Here is a 13,269-nt window from a genome sequence, read left to right as displayed (position 1 = left end):
CCAAAACACTACTAGGGCCACATAGGACCGTAACACAGAGCTCAAACAGTTGTATTGATACCATAGAAAATGTGTATAATTGTTTTGGCCACAGCATTAAATGGTGGGCCATGCCGACTGGCATCATTTCCACAGGATTCATCTCACCCAGGCATCACGTTGAAGCGATTATGACCTACCCGTTGGTCTTCTAGATATGGCTCCCTTGTTGCTATACGCTACAGACATATGGACATGATGAAAGCACTGACAAAAATAGCTCTAATGAGCAAGCAGCGGGATTGAAGAAAGCAATGGAAAAATGTAGTTTCATTTTTCTAGTGGTTCTCCAGACAAAAATATTAGAGATTGTTAATGCTGTCTCTAAATTACTCCAAACCAAAGACATGGAAATGCAGAAGGCCTCGAACTTGCTGGAGAATATGATAAAGGTCTTGTCAGGAATGCTTGCAGACAAATGGGGAGCTCAGAATACCTTAGAAAATACAAGAGTAAGAAGAAAGAAACGTCATTTTGACGAGCTGTGTGAAGATGAGCGACTATCCAATGCAGAAACTATTTCAGAGTTAATATTTTCAATGCCAATCTGGACATAATCAACCAGCTGTCCCAAAGATTCATTAGTATGCGCGAGACCTCTCATGTTTGAGGCTCTGCACCCCATGACCCTCCAGCATGCAGGCGACGATGAGCTATATGAAAAGGCAAAACGTCTATCTGACCACTACAACAGGGACCTATAGTAAATGACTTTCCCACTCAACTCCTGTCAATCAGGGTCTGTTTTAAAGAAGAGATTGAGTACTCAGTGTTCCAACTTGCAAAAATGCTGTTTGTGGATCATCAGTCTATCTGTCCGCTTTATACCGCTGCACCTTGTGGTGGTTTGCCTCAAATGGCAGTGCCAGTTTCATCCCCTGTCATTAGGCTCCTTAAACCCCCCAAATATCTGATTCACCTCACCTGGTCCAACTGGACTTGCTTGCTAATGCACAGTTGCACACACATGCAGGCACCTGGATGAACTGTATGTGCAAATAGCTTCTATGGACACACACACACACACACACACACACACAATCATATACAATGTGTATGTGCATTCCACAAGTGTGTTGTCTTGTATGTATGCATTGACCCGAGCAAAAGGATTTAAAAACCATAGGAACCCATGAAGGATACTCTATGGTCTACACCCGTCACCACCCCTAACAGCACCTATAATTGCCATCTGCATTCCACCAAATAAAAGCAGAGCTGAAAATAGGCCTAGACCTTTATTTTTATGACAAGCAAATACAGAATCATGAAATGAAACGTTTCGAGTGCTCCTCCAACAGCTGTGTGCTAGACACAACATGTTGGGTGTACAAAGAAGACTGGCCAGTCTCTGGACTGCTGTGAACAAAAGGTGAATAAAGAAAGTGTGTCCCTCATTTCAACCAATCTGCATACAAATACAATACATTGTCAATACATCGACATAGGTGGAAACCTCATGGAAACCTTATGTCCAAAATGCGTTACTTTCCAGGATTTAAAAGGAAAACGTCAACAACTCAGCTTGTGACTATTTTTGCTACTTGTATGACAAAGTGGGGCATTACTTATAGTGGAAATAAACCCCCAAACATGAAAAGTTGAAATAAGGAGAAACAGGTTTCTGCACGACACAACATACTGCTCTCCAGGTTTCACAGGTGACCTACGTATGAACCTTTGCTTTAGCTCAGTGGTTCTCAAAACATTTGTCAAGGATCCACATCTCTAGATCATACAAAATGTTATTCAAAAACCTGGATTTGGATTTAGCACTCCACTGAAAACCATTGATGAGCTAACCTCTCCCATTTAGTTATTCAAAACGCTGTTTAAAAAAAAAAAACTCAAAAATAGTGTATGCACAAGCGCACAGATCGCCACTTTGTGCCGTGCTGCGACCTTGTATTGCTATTTTTTAATATCCAATGTATGAAATTATGGATGAAGTGGTTAACACATTTTGCTGTGGACCGCTGTGAGAACCACTGACTTAGCTTGTATCCAACACTTGAAATAAAAAACATCACATTCTAAAACACATTCCGACAGCAACATATTTTAAAAACTTTTATTTGACTGTAAAATGTTAGACCTCATCTTTTTTTAACTGCATCCTCTTCATAGCTCGGGACCTGTGTAAATGTTAAAGAGTCGATCAACCTGAGCTAGAGAATACGTTTCGAAAGATACAAAATACAGGCATGCCTCCTCGCGTCCCAATTACACGCTTATTGCAAACAATTATCACAAGGAAAAGAAAAGCAAATGTCCAAAAACCTAAGATTTAGAAAAAATAGATCTCTCATTTTGTCACCATGTACAGAAAACATAAAAGTGGATGGGACCCGACAACGCACCCGGTTCCAAAGCCCAACCATACATCAAGACTCAACACAGGACGTCCCGCCCCCTCACACCCAGGTGGCGTTTTGCTGTGGAGAGGGGAAGATGGGCGTGTCATCGTAACAGAACATCCTCAGAACAACATTTATCGTTTTGTCATCTCGTCTGTCGAGTGGCAACCTCATGTGTCCAGAACTGTTCTCAAGATTCAAATACAAAAGCATCAACTTTTGATGCTTGTGTGATGCCAAAGTACAATCAAGTACTAAGTGCATTCATTTGTTAAAAGTTAAAATATGGAGATGATGCCCCGACAGCAATGACCTGCTCTGGTCATCTTCACAAATACCAATCTTTTTTTTAGATATATAAAATAAATGTCCAACCTGTTGTGTGGCCTCGCTTACACATTCGAGACAGAACATGTGTTCTGTCTCTGTTCTGGGGAGCAATTCATTTTCAATGGGAGTCTTTGAAAGCCAGCCTTGCTTGATGGCTCCGTTCTGCCCTCCCCATCGAGCAGAGCTGTTCTGTCAAAACCATCAAGCAAGGCTGTTCGCAGGGTTTAAAGCAAAAAAAAAGATAAATGATTTTTTTGCACTGAATCTGCACTCTCATTATATGACCTCTATGAAATCCTCAGGACTGAGAACTTTAAGCCCTGTGTTGGTCAAAACCACGCGACTCCCATTGAAAATGAATTGTGAGCTGCTCTCCCCCCTCTCCCCCAGAACATGCATTTTGACTCCGTTTTGAATGTGTGAGCGAGGCCTAACACATTTCAGAAGCAGTGAGGACGTGGTGGGATTCAAACCTCACGGTATTATGGCCAAATTAGACCTGTGTTCAGCCCCTACCCCCCCCCCCCCACACACACACACACACACACACACACTCCACGGTTACAGTAGGTCAAAGTCCTTGTCTTCGTCATCAGCTCTCCTGTTTGCTTTTGGCCAGAAGAACGGTGTGCTGCCCGCCGCTGGACGCTGCCAGTACCGTGCGGCTCTCAAGCTGTTTGCCAGTCATCTTCACGGGGGTCCATTCGTCGTCTTCCTCACCTGTGCCCAGCTGGAGGTTGGTGCCCATGCCCCAGGCATACACAGCCCCTAGGAGAGAACACACAGCCACCACTTCAGTGGACACGTACGTCGTACACAGCAGGGATGCAACCATTCACTCAACTCAAGATTCAATACAGAATTCTGGGTTAACAGTATGATTTTATCCCCCTTTAAGCTGGGTAAGTGCTATTTTTGTTAAAAGGTAGTATTTAGTGCTATAGAAATAGCAGGAGTCTCCTCTGTGTGTGTGTGTGTGTGTGTGTGTGTGTGCGTGTGCGCCTCCAGTTAAGAAATTGCAGATTGATGTTACAGTCAGCCATACCAGCACTGACAAGATAGTAATTTTGTATTTTAAAACCAAAGGGGTTAACCTTTGCATTTATGAAACATCTGAGATCATTGGAATTTTTTTCTAAACATGCATTTTGTTGCTAGTTTGACCACTTTAAATACTATTAATATTAAAATAACGAGTAACCGAAAATCTACAAGCTTACAGGTGGTAGATTGCCTATTTTTGGTGCATGGCATGCTTCCATAGCAGCATTGACTGAAATCAGTTATGGCGACTTTAACGATTTTGGTTACTTAAGGATTCCCTTTAACGATTCCTACAGGGGGGTTCCAAGTGGACCCTTAACTTCTTTACTGCCATCTAGTGTTCAAAGACTTTGACTGCTTCTCTGCAGTGGACATGGAAAGGGGGGGGGGTATTTGGCAAGATAAGGGTCAGCCAATTTGCACACTCAAGAGTTATGGTGGTCCTTGAGATGCATTAGAGAACCACTTATTGTAATTGCATAGCAGATGTGAAGTCCACATACCAGTTCTGACAGTACAATTATAAACTGTTAAAATTTCCTCAATGTTGGATCAGGTTCCCCCAGATCCGGATGCCAACCCTACTGAGAGGCTGCATCTATGTGTAACTGCTCACCTTCTCTGGTGACAGCGAAGCTGACGGAGGCTCCACAACACACTCCGCTGGCCAGCTCCATGCCAGCCAGGGCTGTGGGCACAGCCGTCTCCTCAGCTCCTTGGCCCAGCCCTAGACGACCGTACTCCGACCTGCCCAGGCTGTACACCTGCCCTGGAAACAACACAGCAGCATGGATTAAAGCAGTTGTTCCACTCTCAACCAGTGGTCTGGGGCCCACCAGTGGTCCTTGCGGGGGTTCCAAGTGGTGCCAAGCTAAATAATGGAGTTGGCAACTAAATGGACCCTTATAAATCTTTAGCTCTTGGGAGTGTAAAGAGTTTTATTGTTAAACACATTACTTGATTTACAATAAATCAGAATTAGAGAATGTGTTATTTTGATCAATATTTGCCTGTTATCCGTCCTATGGTACAACATCAATACAGCACGGAATTGTGGACAAAGTCTTACCCAACGACAACGAAATATTCTACGTTTTGGGTCTGAGAGGTTATATGGTCCATTGCTCAAATAAATAAATAATTGACCTAGATATAAAAGGGTTGAAAACCACTGGATTTAAGAAGAAATAAATATCTCACGACTGAAAGATTGTCAGGCCAAGTCTCTTTGTGAAAACGGAGTGAAAGGAGGAGCCATTGTTGAGGGGCACTAGCCCCTCCTATATCTAGCTTTGAGGGTGCGTGTAAACACTAACATTGAATGCCATTGAAAATGAATGGCCATTTTTGAGTGTTTGTGTAAAACCAAACATTACATAAACACAAACATTGAAGACAAAAGTGAACACAAATTGTGATTGGCCGGAATGAGATGATGTATGAGGATAAGAGCACCCCTCACTTCATACGGGTGTGATTGTTTCATAAACAATTACTGTAGGCACAATGTGCAGAATTATTCAGGCGTTATAGTTCTAAACCTACAGTATACGTTCCTGCTGTTCTACATACAGCCAACAGAGGCTTTAATGCAGACATTAAAGTACAAAAATAGCAAATGTAAGACCATAACTGAAATTAAATAAATATGAAATGAAAAGTGGCAGAAAAGTAGTGTGGTGAAATGCCAACCTTCAGCATCGAGGCAGAGTGTGTGGTGCTGTCCCCCAGAGAAGTCCACCCAGGCCGTTGTAGAGTTCTTGAAGCAGGTCAGCTTCTCAGGGAAGTAGCACGTGTTGATGCTCTGTGTGCCTGACACGATTAAAAACACATTCAATCAAATTGTGGACATCTCCATGTACTCCTTTTATTTTTTTACTTAAAAAAAGTTTCAATACAGTATATACACTGCAGTATATACACTGCAATATATACTACTGCAATGGAGAAATACTCTGTAAACGTCTTGGTATTCTAAGATTGATTTGAATTGAGTACAAAAGTCATTATGCAGAATGTCCCGTTTCACAAGTTATGTCTAAAATGTATAAATATAGCTGATCTACGAGCTCACAACGCAAGCTTTAGATCTGCCATTTTTGGAAAATGTTCCCTGCAGAATGTGGCTCAAGGGTTATAAAAGTAAATGTCACAAATAATCTGGATAGAATGCAAGGAGGTTAATGGTAACATCTACATGTACATTGAATGAGAACCTTTATATCCATCACTTAAGTTCTGTCTGATATTCTTGAAATGGACACATATTCCAATTATGAAATTAACCGATTGTTGCCAGAACATCCTTTTATCCACAATTATGAAATGGGCCAAATTAACCGATTGTTGCCAGAACATCCTTTTATCCACAGTAATGTTTAAATTCAGGAACCTAGCTCCAATCTCTCCAGAGAGTAATACCGTCCTCTCACAACCAGACCATCTTGCTTTGATCACATACATCATCCATATTTATCCAACTACACGATGTAAACACAAACTCAATGCAGATCTCAAGAAGGTAAAGTGAATTGAAGCGCGTCAAAAAAAAGGGGCCATCGATATTTTCCTGTAGCGACTATTTCCACAACATACACCAATAAATCAAACGACGCCCACAACATTTTGTGGCAGACTCACTCACTCACCAAGCTGGTGGTAATTTGCTAATCCAAAACCGTACACGTGGCCTTCTTTTGAAACGGCAAAGGTGAAGTAGGCTCCACAGAAGGCATCCACCAGCTTCACCTTCTTGCTTTTGAACTTCACAACCTGAGGGGTGAGCAGCCGGCCTGAAATAAAACAAAACACACAGACAGTATATTATACAAAACATGGATTTTTGATGTACATAGCTGTTGGTATTATGTCACAAAACACTGAATGTATACGAAATGATTAAAAGGACGCCCCAGTTCAAATATGATAATTTTGGGGTGTTGCGGCCTGAAATGGGTTGAGAACCACTGTTGTAGAGAGTAGAGTTCTCATTTTCTGCCCGAACCCGACCCGGCCCGGCCCGGCCCGACATTTTAGGGCCGGGCCGGGCCCAAAAAATATGCTAATTAGCCGGGCCGGGCCGGGCCTCGGGCTCTGTGATTTTCCGTGATTTTCTTTTTTTCAAAAATGTTATTATAATAAAAATAGCAATTCTGTTATTTGTGTAATGTGTAGGCTATATAGCCTACAAGTATGTATTTATTATGAAGAGGGCTGCGCTATGGCGATTCACTTGTGACAGGAGGAAGACGGAGGAGTGGAGGTGGGGGGCTTGGAATGGATTACTGACTGCGCACTGTGCGCAGGCAGAGAGAAGTGAACGGTGGGGTGGTTGTTTAATGTTTATACCGCTGGCTGGCCTCTGGTTTGCGGCGCACCAAATGAGCTTCAGTTCATAATGCTAAATGTTTTATAAATCAATCGGATTATCACACGATAGACTGCAACATAACAAAAACAGTTGCACTGAGCCATCTCGTTAAACCCAGCTGGCTGCGATGAATAACCTAATCATTAGGCCTAATCAACGTCATATAGTCACCAACGATCCATATTCTGTGTATGATCTGACCACGCAATGTTACAGTCCACTGCAGGCTAATGGCTATTTGATTTAAAAAATGATTAGTATTATAACCGCCGTCCCTCAGTGCGGCAGCGGCGCTCCTCGTTATATGTGCCCGATTTAAAATAACAGATCTCTAAGCTGTCGAGACACGCCATGAGCGGGTGCATGGATGGTTTGTAAACTTTGTAGGCTATGTTTGTTCTTTTGGACACCGAACGGGGACGATACTTGGGGTCTTGGACATAGCTTCACTTCAGAGGAAACGGGGAGCTACAGTAGCCTACTCACCACCACTGGAAATGGAATCCATTAGAATGATATGGAAATGGTACATAAATGAGCTACATAAATCCTTTATTTCGGCGATAAGTCCATTGAACTCCGTTCTCACTCTCACACAGACACACACTGAAAGAAAAAAAAGAACGCCACTTTATTGCATGGCCAGCGCAGCAGCATGCGCCGTCAGTGGTTCACTGACGGCGCATGCTGCTGCGCTGGCCATGCAATAAAAGTGGCGTTCTTTTTTTTCTTTGTCGGGCTTTATAGGGCTTCGGGCCTAACATTATGGTATTTTTTAGGGCCGGGCCGGGCTTCGGGCTGACCCAGTTAGGGCCGGGCCGTGCCGGGCTTCAAATTTCGGGCCCGATGAGAACTCTAGTAGAGAGCCTCATCTGAAACACAGCCTAGAAGGCATGAAATACAGTACAGTTCTCTTTAGTTATTGTATTGGATAAGAGCCGTAACTTACTCAGGCCCATTCTGCCGCCTCTCTCGGTAAACTTCTCCGGCACCCTTCCCAGCTGGCCCTGCTCTCCACAGCCTAGTGTATAGAGGTTCCCATCCAGAGTCATCATGACCAGATGGTCATTACCTGGGGGGGGGGGGGGGGTCAGAGAGAGAGGAATGAGGCTGGAAGGGCAGAAAACAAACACTATGGCAGCCAAGAGCCAACCCAAAGGCAAGAAGTGCACCACCTACGTATATGCATGGCGGCGCGACAGCTTAGCTAAAAACATTGTAGAATTCAAGACCCTGATTGCGAATGAGATCTAGCAGATCATGTCTGTCTGTGTGTGTGTCTGTGTGTCCCGCTTTTGTGCCCATATATGGAGCCGAGTGATTTGTTTGTGATTGATGCAACACACTCCATATTTGGACGTATAGCTGCTTTGGGGACTCCTTATATGGTTATAGCAAAGTTAAAAACTTAACTTAAAAATAAATCTTAAAAAAACCCAAATATGTACGAGCTGCGTTCGCTTCCCGCGTTTGCGCGTCTTACTTGTGTTAGATAGGGGAGTGTGGAGGGCAGCGATTCAGGAGTTGGTGCATTGCATCGCATGCGTCGTCAAGACAAACGGTTCATGGATGAAAGCTAAATAATTTGTAAGTCCTAATATGCGATTTGTGACACAAAGTGCAAAAGGAACACCCCCTCACTAGCGTCGTTTCCAAAACAATTAAAACAATAATGTAAAATTCAGATGTTTTAGTCATATTGTTGCTGTTCTACACAATGCCAACCAGGTGAAGAAATAAGACACCTTTGCTTTCATGAAATATCCCAGACCATTAGGGTGTTATGGAAGATCACTTCTGAACATAAGTGACTCAGCAACTCAACAGCAACTTCATTTGCTAGTCACTTTAAATAAAATGGTCCTCAAAAAAAATCTAAAAGCTCACGACTTACTGCGAAGCGCTGTGAGCTTGTAGATGTCTATTTTCGTACAGCGCTGTAGTAGTAGTTAAAATAAAATAAAATAAAATCCCCATGTTGTATACATACAAAAATGACGATTTAAGTCAGTGAGAGACTCTAAATGTTGGTTTAGATACATTTTAAGTTAATTGCCCAGTGGAGCATGAGACACATACCTGATGCAATCTTCATAACAGGCTCTTGGATGGGAATATGAACAGGAAGGCTACATTTCTCCATTGGCTCCAAAAGACCAATAACACCGTTGTTATCCTGAAACAAGCACAGCATTGCTATGTTTAATTAAGCACAAGGGGATAAACTTGACATTTCATGGCAAGCAAGTTGAATTTGACCAAGCAGATAAGACCAAAGTTGCGATAAACAGGTCGTGTAACGAAGGCTTTCGCTCACCTTCACCTCATTATTGCTAGTTTCCCCACTGAATATTCACACTCCATATATGGTCTAACGAGGTATCTAACTAACCTATTGAAGTGTGACAAATTTAAGTTGACGATTAATTGCGATTAACGATTGATTATTTTTTTGCATTGAACATTGGAACATTACAATTTGTATTTCCGTTTGTCTTTTAGGCTTCGCAAACGCAACTTGGACAGGGCAGATAAGACAAATAACTTGAAAAACACTGACAATTTTGTTTTCCTTTACAAACATTTTTCTAAAATAGCAGAATTAGTTGATCTACAAGCTCACAACACGCTTCATGACATATTGAAAGCTTGTAGATAAACTATTTCTGCTATTTTTGAAAAATGTATGGACATTAACATGGAAACGATTGACAATTACGCAAAAATTATTGTGAATCTCAAATAAGTGCAATTAGGCAATTATGTAATAATTTTGACAGGCCCATTTGGGTGTGGTTAATCTAGAGCTCCAAATATGGAACCGGCAGAGACAGACACAATTAAATATATAATTTCATTTTGGATTAATTCAATTTCTTCAAAATAAAAAACCCTGCTGCATCCGTTGGCAGTTAATGATATACAGACTAAATCAATATTGGCAGTCAAAGAGCCAAAAGGCTAAGTCCTTACTCTAAATGAGCCCCAGATGTAGACTGCTCCGTCCTCTGTGAGAGCAGCTGTGTGGCTGTCCCCAGCAGAAACCTGCACCACTTTGTGCTCAAGGACGACCTTTCCCGGGAGCATTTCAGAGCCTTCCTCCGACGTCTCCCGACCGAGGGCACCCTCGTCGTTGCAGCCGAACGTGAACACCTACAAAGAGTACGCACAATGTCATACTGGAAGTCTAACCTAATGTACAGTACATACGTGCTGCTTTTTAAGGTTTGTTCCCGACAGCAACAACAACATGATCAAGTATAGGGAGTTAATTTACCAAAGAAATAAAAACACAAAAAAGTTCGAATACGGAGATAGGAGGTTTCTGCCCGACAGTAACAACAATATATGACTCATGACTTGTTGCTTACGCTTCCGGTTTCACTGAGGCACACAGTGTGCATGCCCCCGGCTGCTACTTGGACCACGCCTTCCGGCAGGGTGACCAGGGCCGGCTTCTTCCGCTCCATGGTGTTCTCTCCTAAGCCCAGCTGTCCAACGTCGCCCTGGCCCAGCACCAGGACCTCTCCTGGTTCCTTCCCGTGACTCCTGTGATGAACTGGTTGGTACACAGGAAGCAGAGAAGAAAAGAGATTTGTGGTTTAATTATACAAAAAAAAACATCCAAAGAAATTGCAGATGTAGCCAGCCAGAGAGCAGATAACTGGATGAAGTGGTTTAGATGATTGTGATGCTATGTTTAACTAATTTGCTGGAGACCCCGTAGAACCCTAGCTGCTCTTCATTGGCTCTCTGGTAAGTTTAGAATGCATTTTAAGGTGCTTTTGTTTATAAATCTCTAGATAGACTGACCCCCTCATATCTATCTGAACTTTTGCACGGATATTCTTACTATATATATATATATTAATATTCTTACTTTTGCACGAAACATTACCCTTCACTCTCTTCTGACCCTCTTCATCATCTGACGGAGATGCCCTCTTTCTGGGAGTCTTGCTACTCGACTTTTTAGGCGGCATTGTTGGCAAGAAACCTTGAGCAAAAAAACAGAAAAACAATCACAAATTTACACATTTTGCAGAAGCTTTTATCCTGAACAACCTACAATAAACAATGCAATAAAACACAATCTAATCACTAGTCAGTGCCTCTGTCTAAAGCAGTGGTTCCAAAACTTTTCAGTAACCCAAAAGAGATTAAACGTTTGCAAGGTACAGAGGTTTAAACATGTTGATGACTGTGTGTAGTCAGGCATCATTAATAGACTGAACCTGTTTATATAACACGTGTCCACAAATATAATGGTGCCCCAGAGGCAGCGTGAGTGACCGACCAGATGACGTCAAGATCTCAAACAGCTGCCAGTCAGAGAGAGACACTTCCTTTCCATGGTGTCTTGGACCATGTAGGCAGCCGTTTAGTAAGGAACTGCACTGCAGAAAGAAACACCAAGTGTTCCGTTAATGGAACCAAATGAACCCCCACCAGACTGGTCCCTTGTTACACTAGAGCAGGGGTTCTCTAGACTAGTGGGAGTGAGTGGTGCAACTCCGTGTGGGGGTTCCAGACCCACAGGAACACACCCAGGGTCAGTGGCGTCAACTCCGTGGGTGCTCAGGAGCAGAAGCACCCACTGGCAAAATAATAAGCCAATAATAATAAGTTGCGGGGCGGGTGGGCACCTTAAAATATATAGGCTACTCTGAGGTGGACACCCACTGTCGTTGTAGGAACCTTCCGCCACTGCCCAGGGTGCCGGCCGATTCCAGCGAGCCGCCCCATGTCCGAAACGGTTGAGAAATGACAGAGTTACCGTGTGGGGGTCCCTCTACTGTACTGGTACACCCGAAATCACCATATACAGTTAATATGTGCGTGTTAGGTTGCACACAGGTGGTGAAAAACAACCATGCTGTTTTCGTGCTCTGACGCACCCACCCAGCCACACAGCTCCGTAAGGCACTCAAAAATACATGAACCTGTGTACCAAGTGATGCCCTCTACTGAAAGTGACGTCAGACTTCGGCGCTCTATAGCTAACTCTAGTCCAAAGTGTACACAACACATGTCCATTTGTAACTGACATTTGACAGGTGTGGGGAAATTTGCACTTGTGCTGGAGCCCTCTATGACCAGAACACTGACTGGATTCAAAGCAACGCATCTGGTCTGTCCAATGTGACTGTGCTTGTCATGTCAAATGGACTCTCCATTTGTACACTCTCAGAGTTAAGTTAACACTAAGGATTTCACAGTGTACTGTAGAAGGACTCCTGTTCAATGGCTAGTGAAAGTTTAACAGCTACAGTTAAAGATACGTTGTGGTCGGTCCATTCCGGACATAAACAGTGTCAAGCGTACCCACATTATTGACCCGAGTTGTCGTCTTGTCATTAGAACAACCGTTATTCAGGCTAACGAGGTAACATGAGCTAACGTCATGTGTTCATTGGTTACACGCGATGCTAACGGCTAGGTTAGCTCGCTAGCTTGATGAGACCGGAATGAATGAATGAATACATTAATGAATGAAACGGCAAATCGAGACATAGCATTTGGATGAAGCGGTTGAATCGTTGTGGCGGTGTACCGTGTGTAGTGTTCTTACCTGGGACAGTTGTGTGTTTGTTGTGTGTCAGTGCAGTCTGTACTCTGTACGTGCTGAGGCTTCCCTTCCCGGCATGCACTGCTTCTGACCACGCGCGGTTTTATGAGAACCTCCCCCTTCTTGCGCGCGCGCGTACGTGTGTGCGTGCGTGCGTGACTGTGTGTGAAAATAAAAATATATTCAAGTAAACCAAATAGGCTACTTCAGATCAAATGTAAATTAATTAAACCAAGCAATATTATAAATACAACATATCAGGCCACCACAATACACAACGTAAACGTAAATGCATGTGGATTGGTCAACATACAAAATATAATTCAAAACATGACCTTCTTGGTGATGCAGCACGTGCACCTCGACAGACAGCAGCAGCAGAAAGCAGCAGATGAAATGGCACAACTACTGTAGGCCTATATCAGACCTGTCACCTTTATATTATTATCCCCATAATGGCACCTGCCGCACCTATAGCTCCAGTCCAACCCTAATACAGTCAGTGTAGATGTTCCCACCAGACCAAGTTAGTCTACAACTACATGATTTATGATGTTCTC

The 13,269-nt window shown here is 43.1% G+C and overlaps 1 protein-coding gene across 1 annotated transcript; it reads right to left on the bottom strand.

Annotated features, from left to right (window-relative positions):
- Window positions 1–3,265: 3,265 nt before the first annotated feature.
- On the bottom strand, window positions 3,266–12,779 carry rcc1 (regulator of chromosome condensation 1). The gene is made up of 10 exons (XM_080767362.1): window positions 12,713–12,779; window positions 11,021–11,137; window positions 10,512–10,699; window positions 10,114–10,293; window positions 9,220–9,316; window positions 8,090–8,212; window positions 6,419–6,562; window positions 5,463–5,582; window positions 4,387–4,539; window positions 3,266–3,494 (listed from the first exon to the last, which is right to left on the bottom strand). The coding sequence occupies exons 2-10, from the start codon at window positions 11,121–11,123 to the stop codon at window positions 3,319–3,321; spliced, it is 1,284 nt and encodes a 427-aa protein (XP_080623488.1). The 5' UTR covers window positions 11,124–11,137; window positions 12,713–12,779; the 3' UTR covers window positions 3,266–3,318.
- Window positions 12,780–13,269: the final 490 nt, after the last annotated feature.

This window comes from Protomyctophum bolini (genome assembly GCF_963924005.1).
Source record: "Protomyctophum bolini genome assembly, chromosome: 7".
In the NCBI taxonomy this organism is placed as follows: domain Eukaryota; kingdom Metazoa; phylum Chordata; class Actinopteri; order Myctophiformes; family Myctophidae; genus Protomyctophum; species Protomyctophum bolini.
The sequence above is the reverse complement of the archived record's forward strand: the minus strand, read 5'-3'. Positions and strand labels throughout refer to the sequence as shown.

Excerpts from the sequence above, each read along its gene's own strand:
- rcc1 (XM_080767362.1), bottom strand. The coding sequence starts at position 11,123 with ATGCCGCCTAAAAAGTCGAGTAGCAAGACTCCCAGAAAGAGGGCATCT. Across the intron at positions 10,700-11,020 it reads GGGTAATGTTTCGTGCAAAA|TTCATCACAGGAGTCACGGG; the intron begins GTAAGAATATTA and ends TGTACCAACCAG. Across the intron at positions 10,294-10,511 it reads GCCTCAGTGAAACCGGAAGC|GTGTTCACGTTCGGCTGCAA; the intron begins GTAAGCAACAAG and ends TACTCTTTGTAG.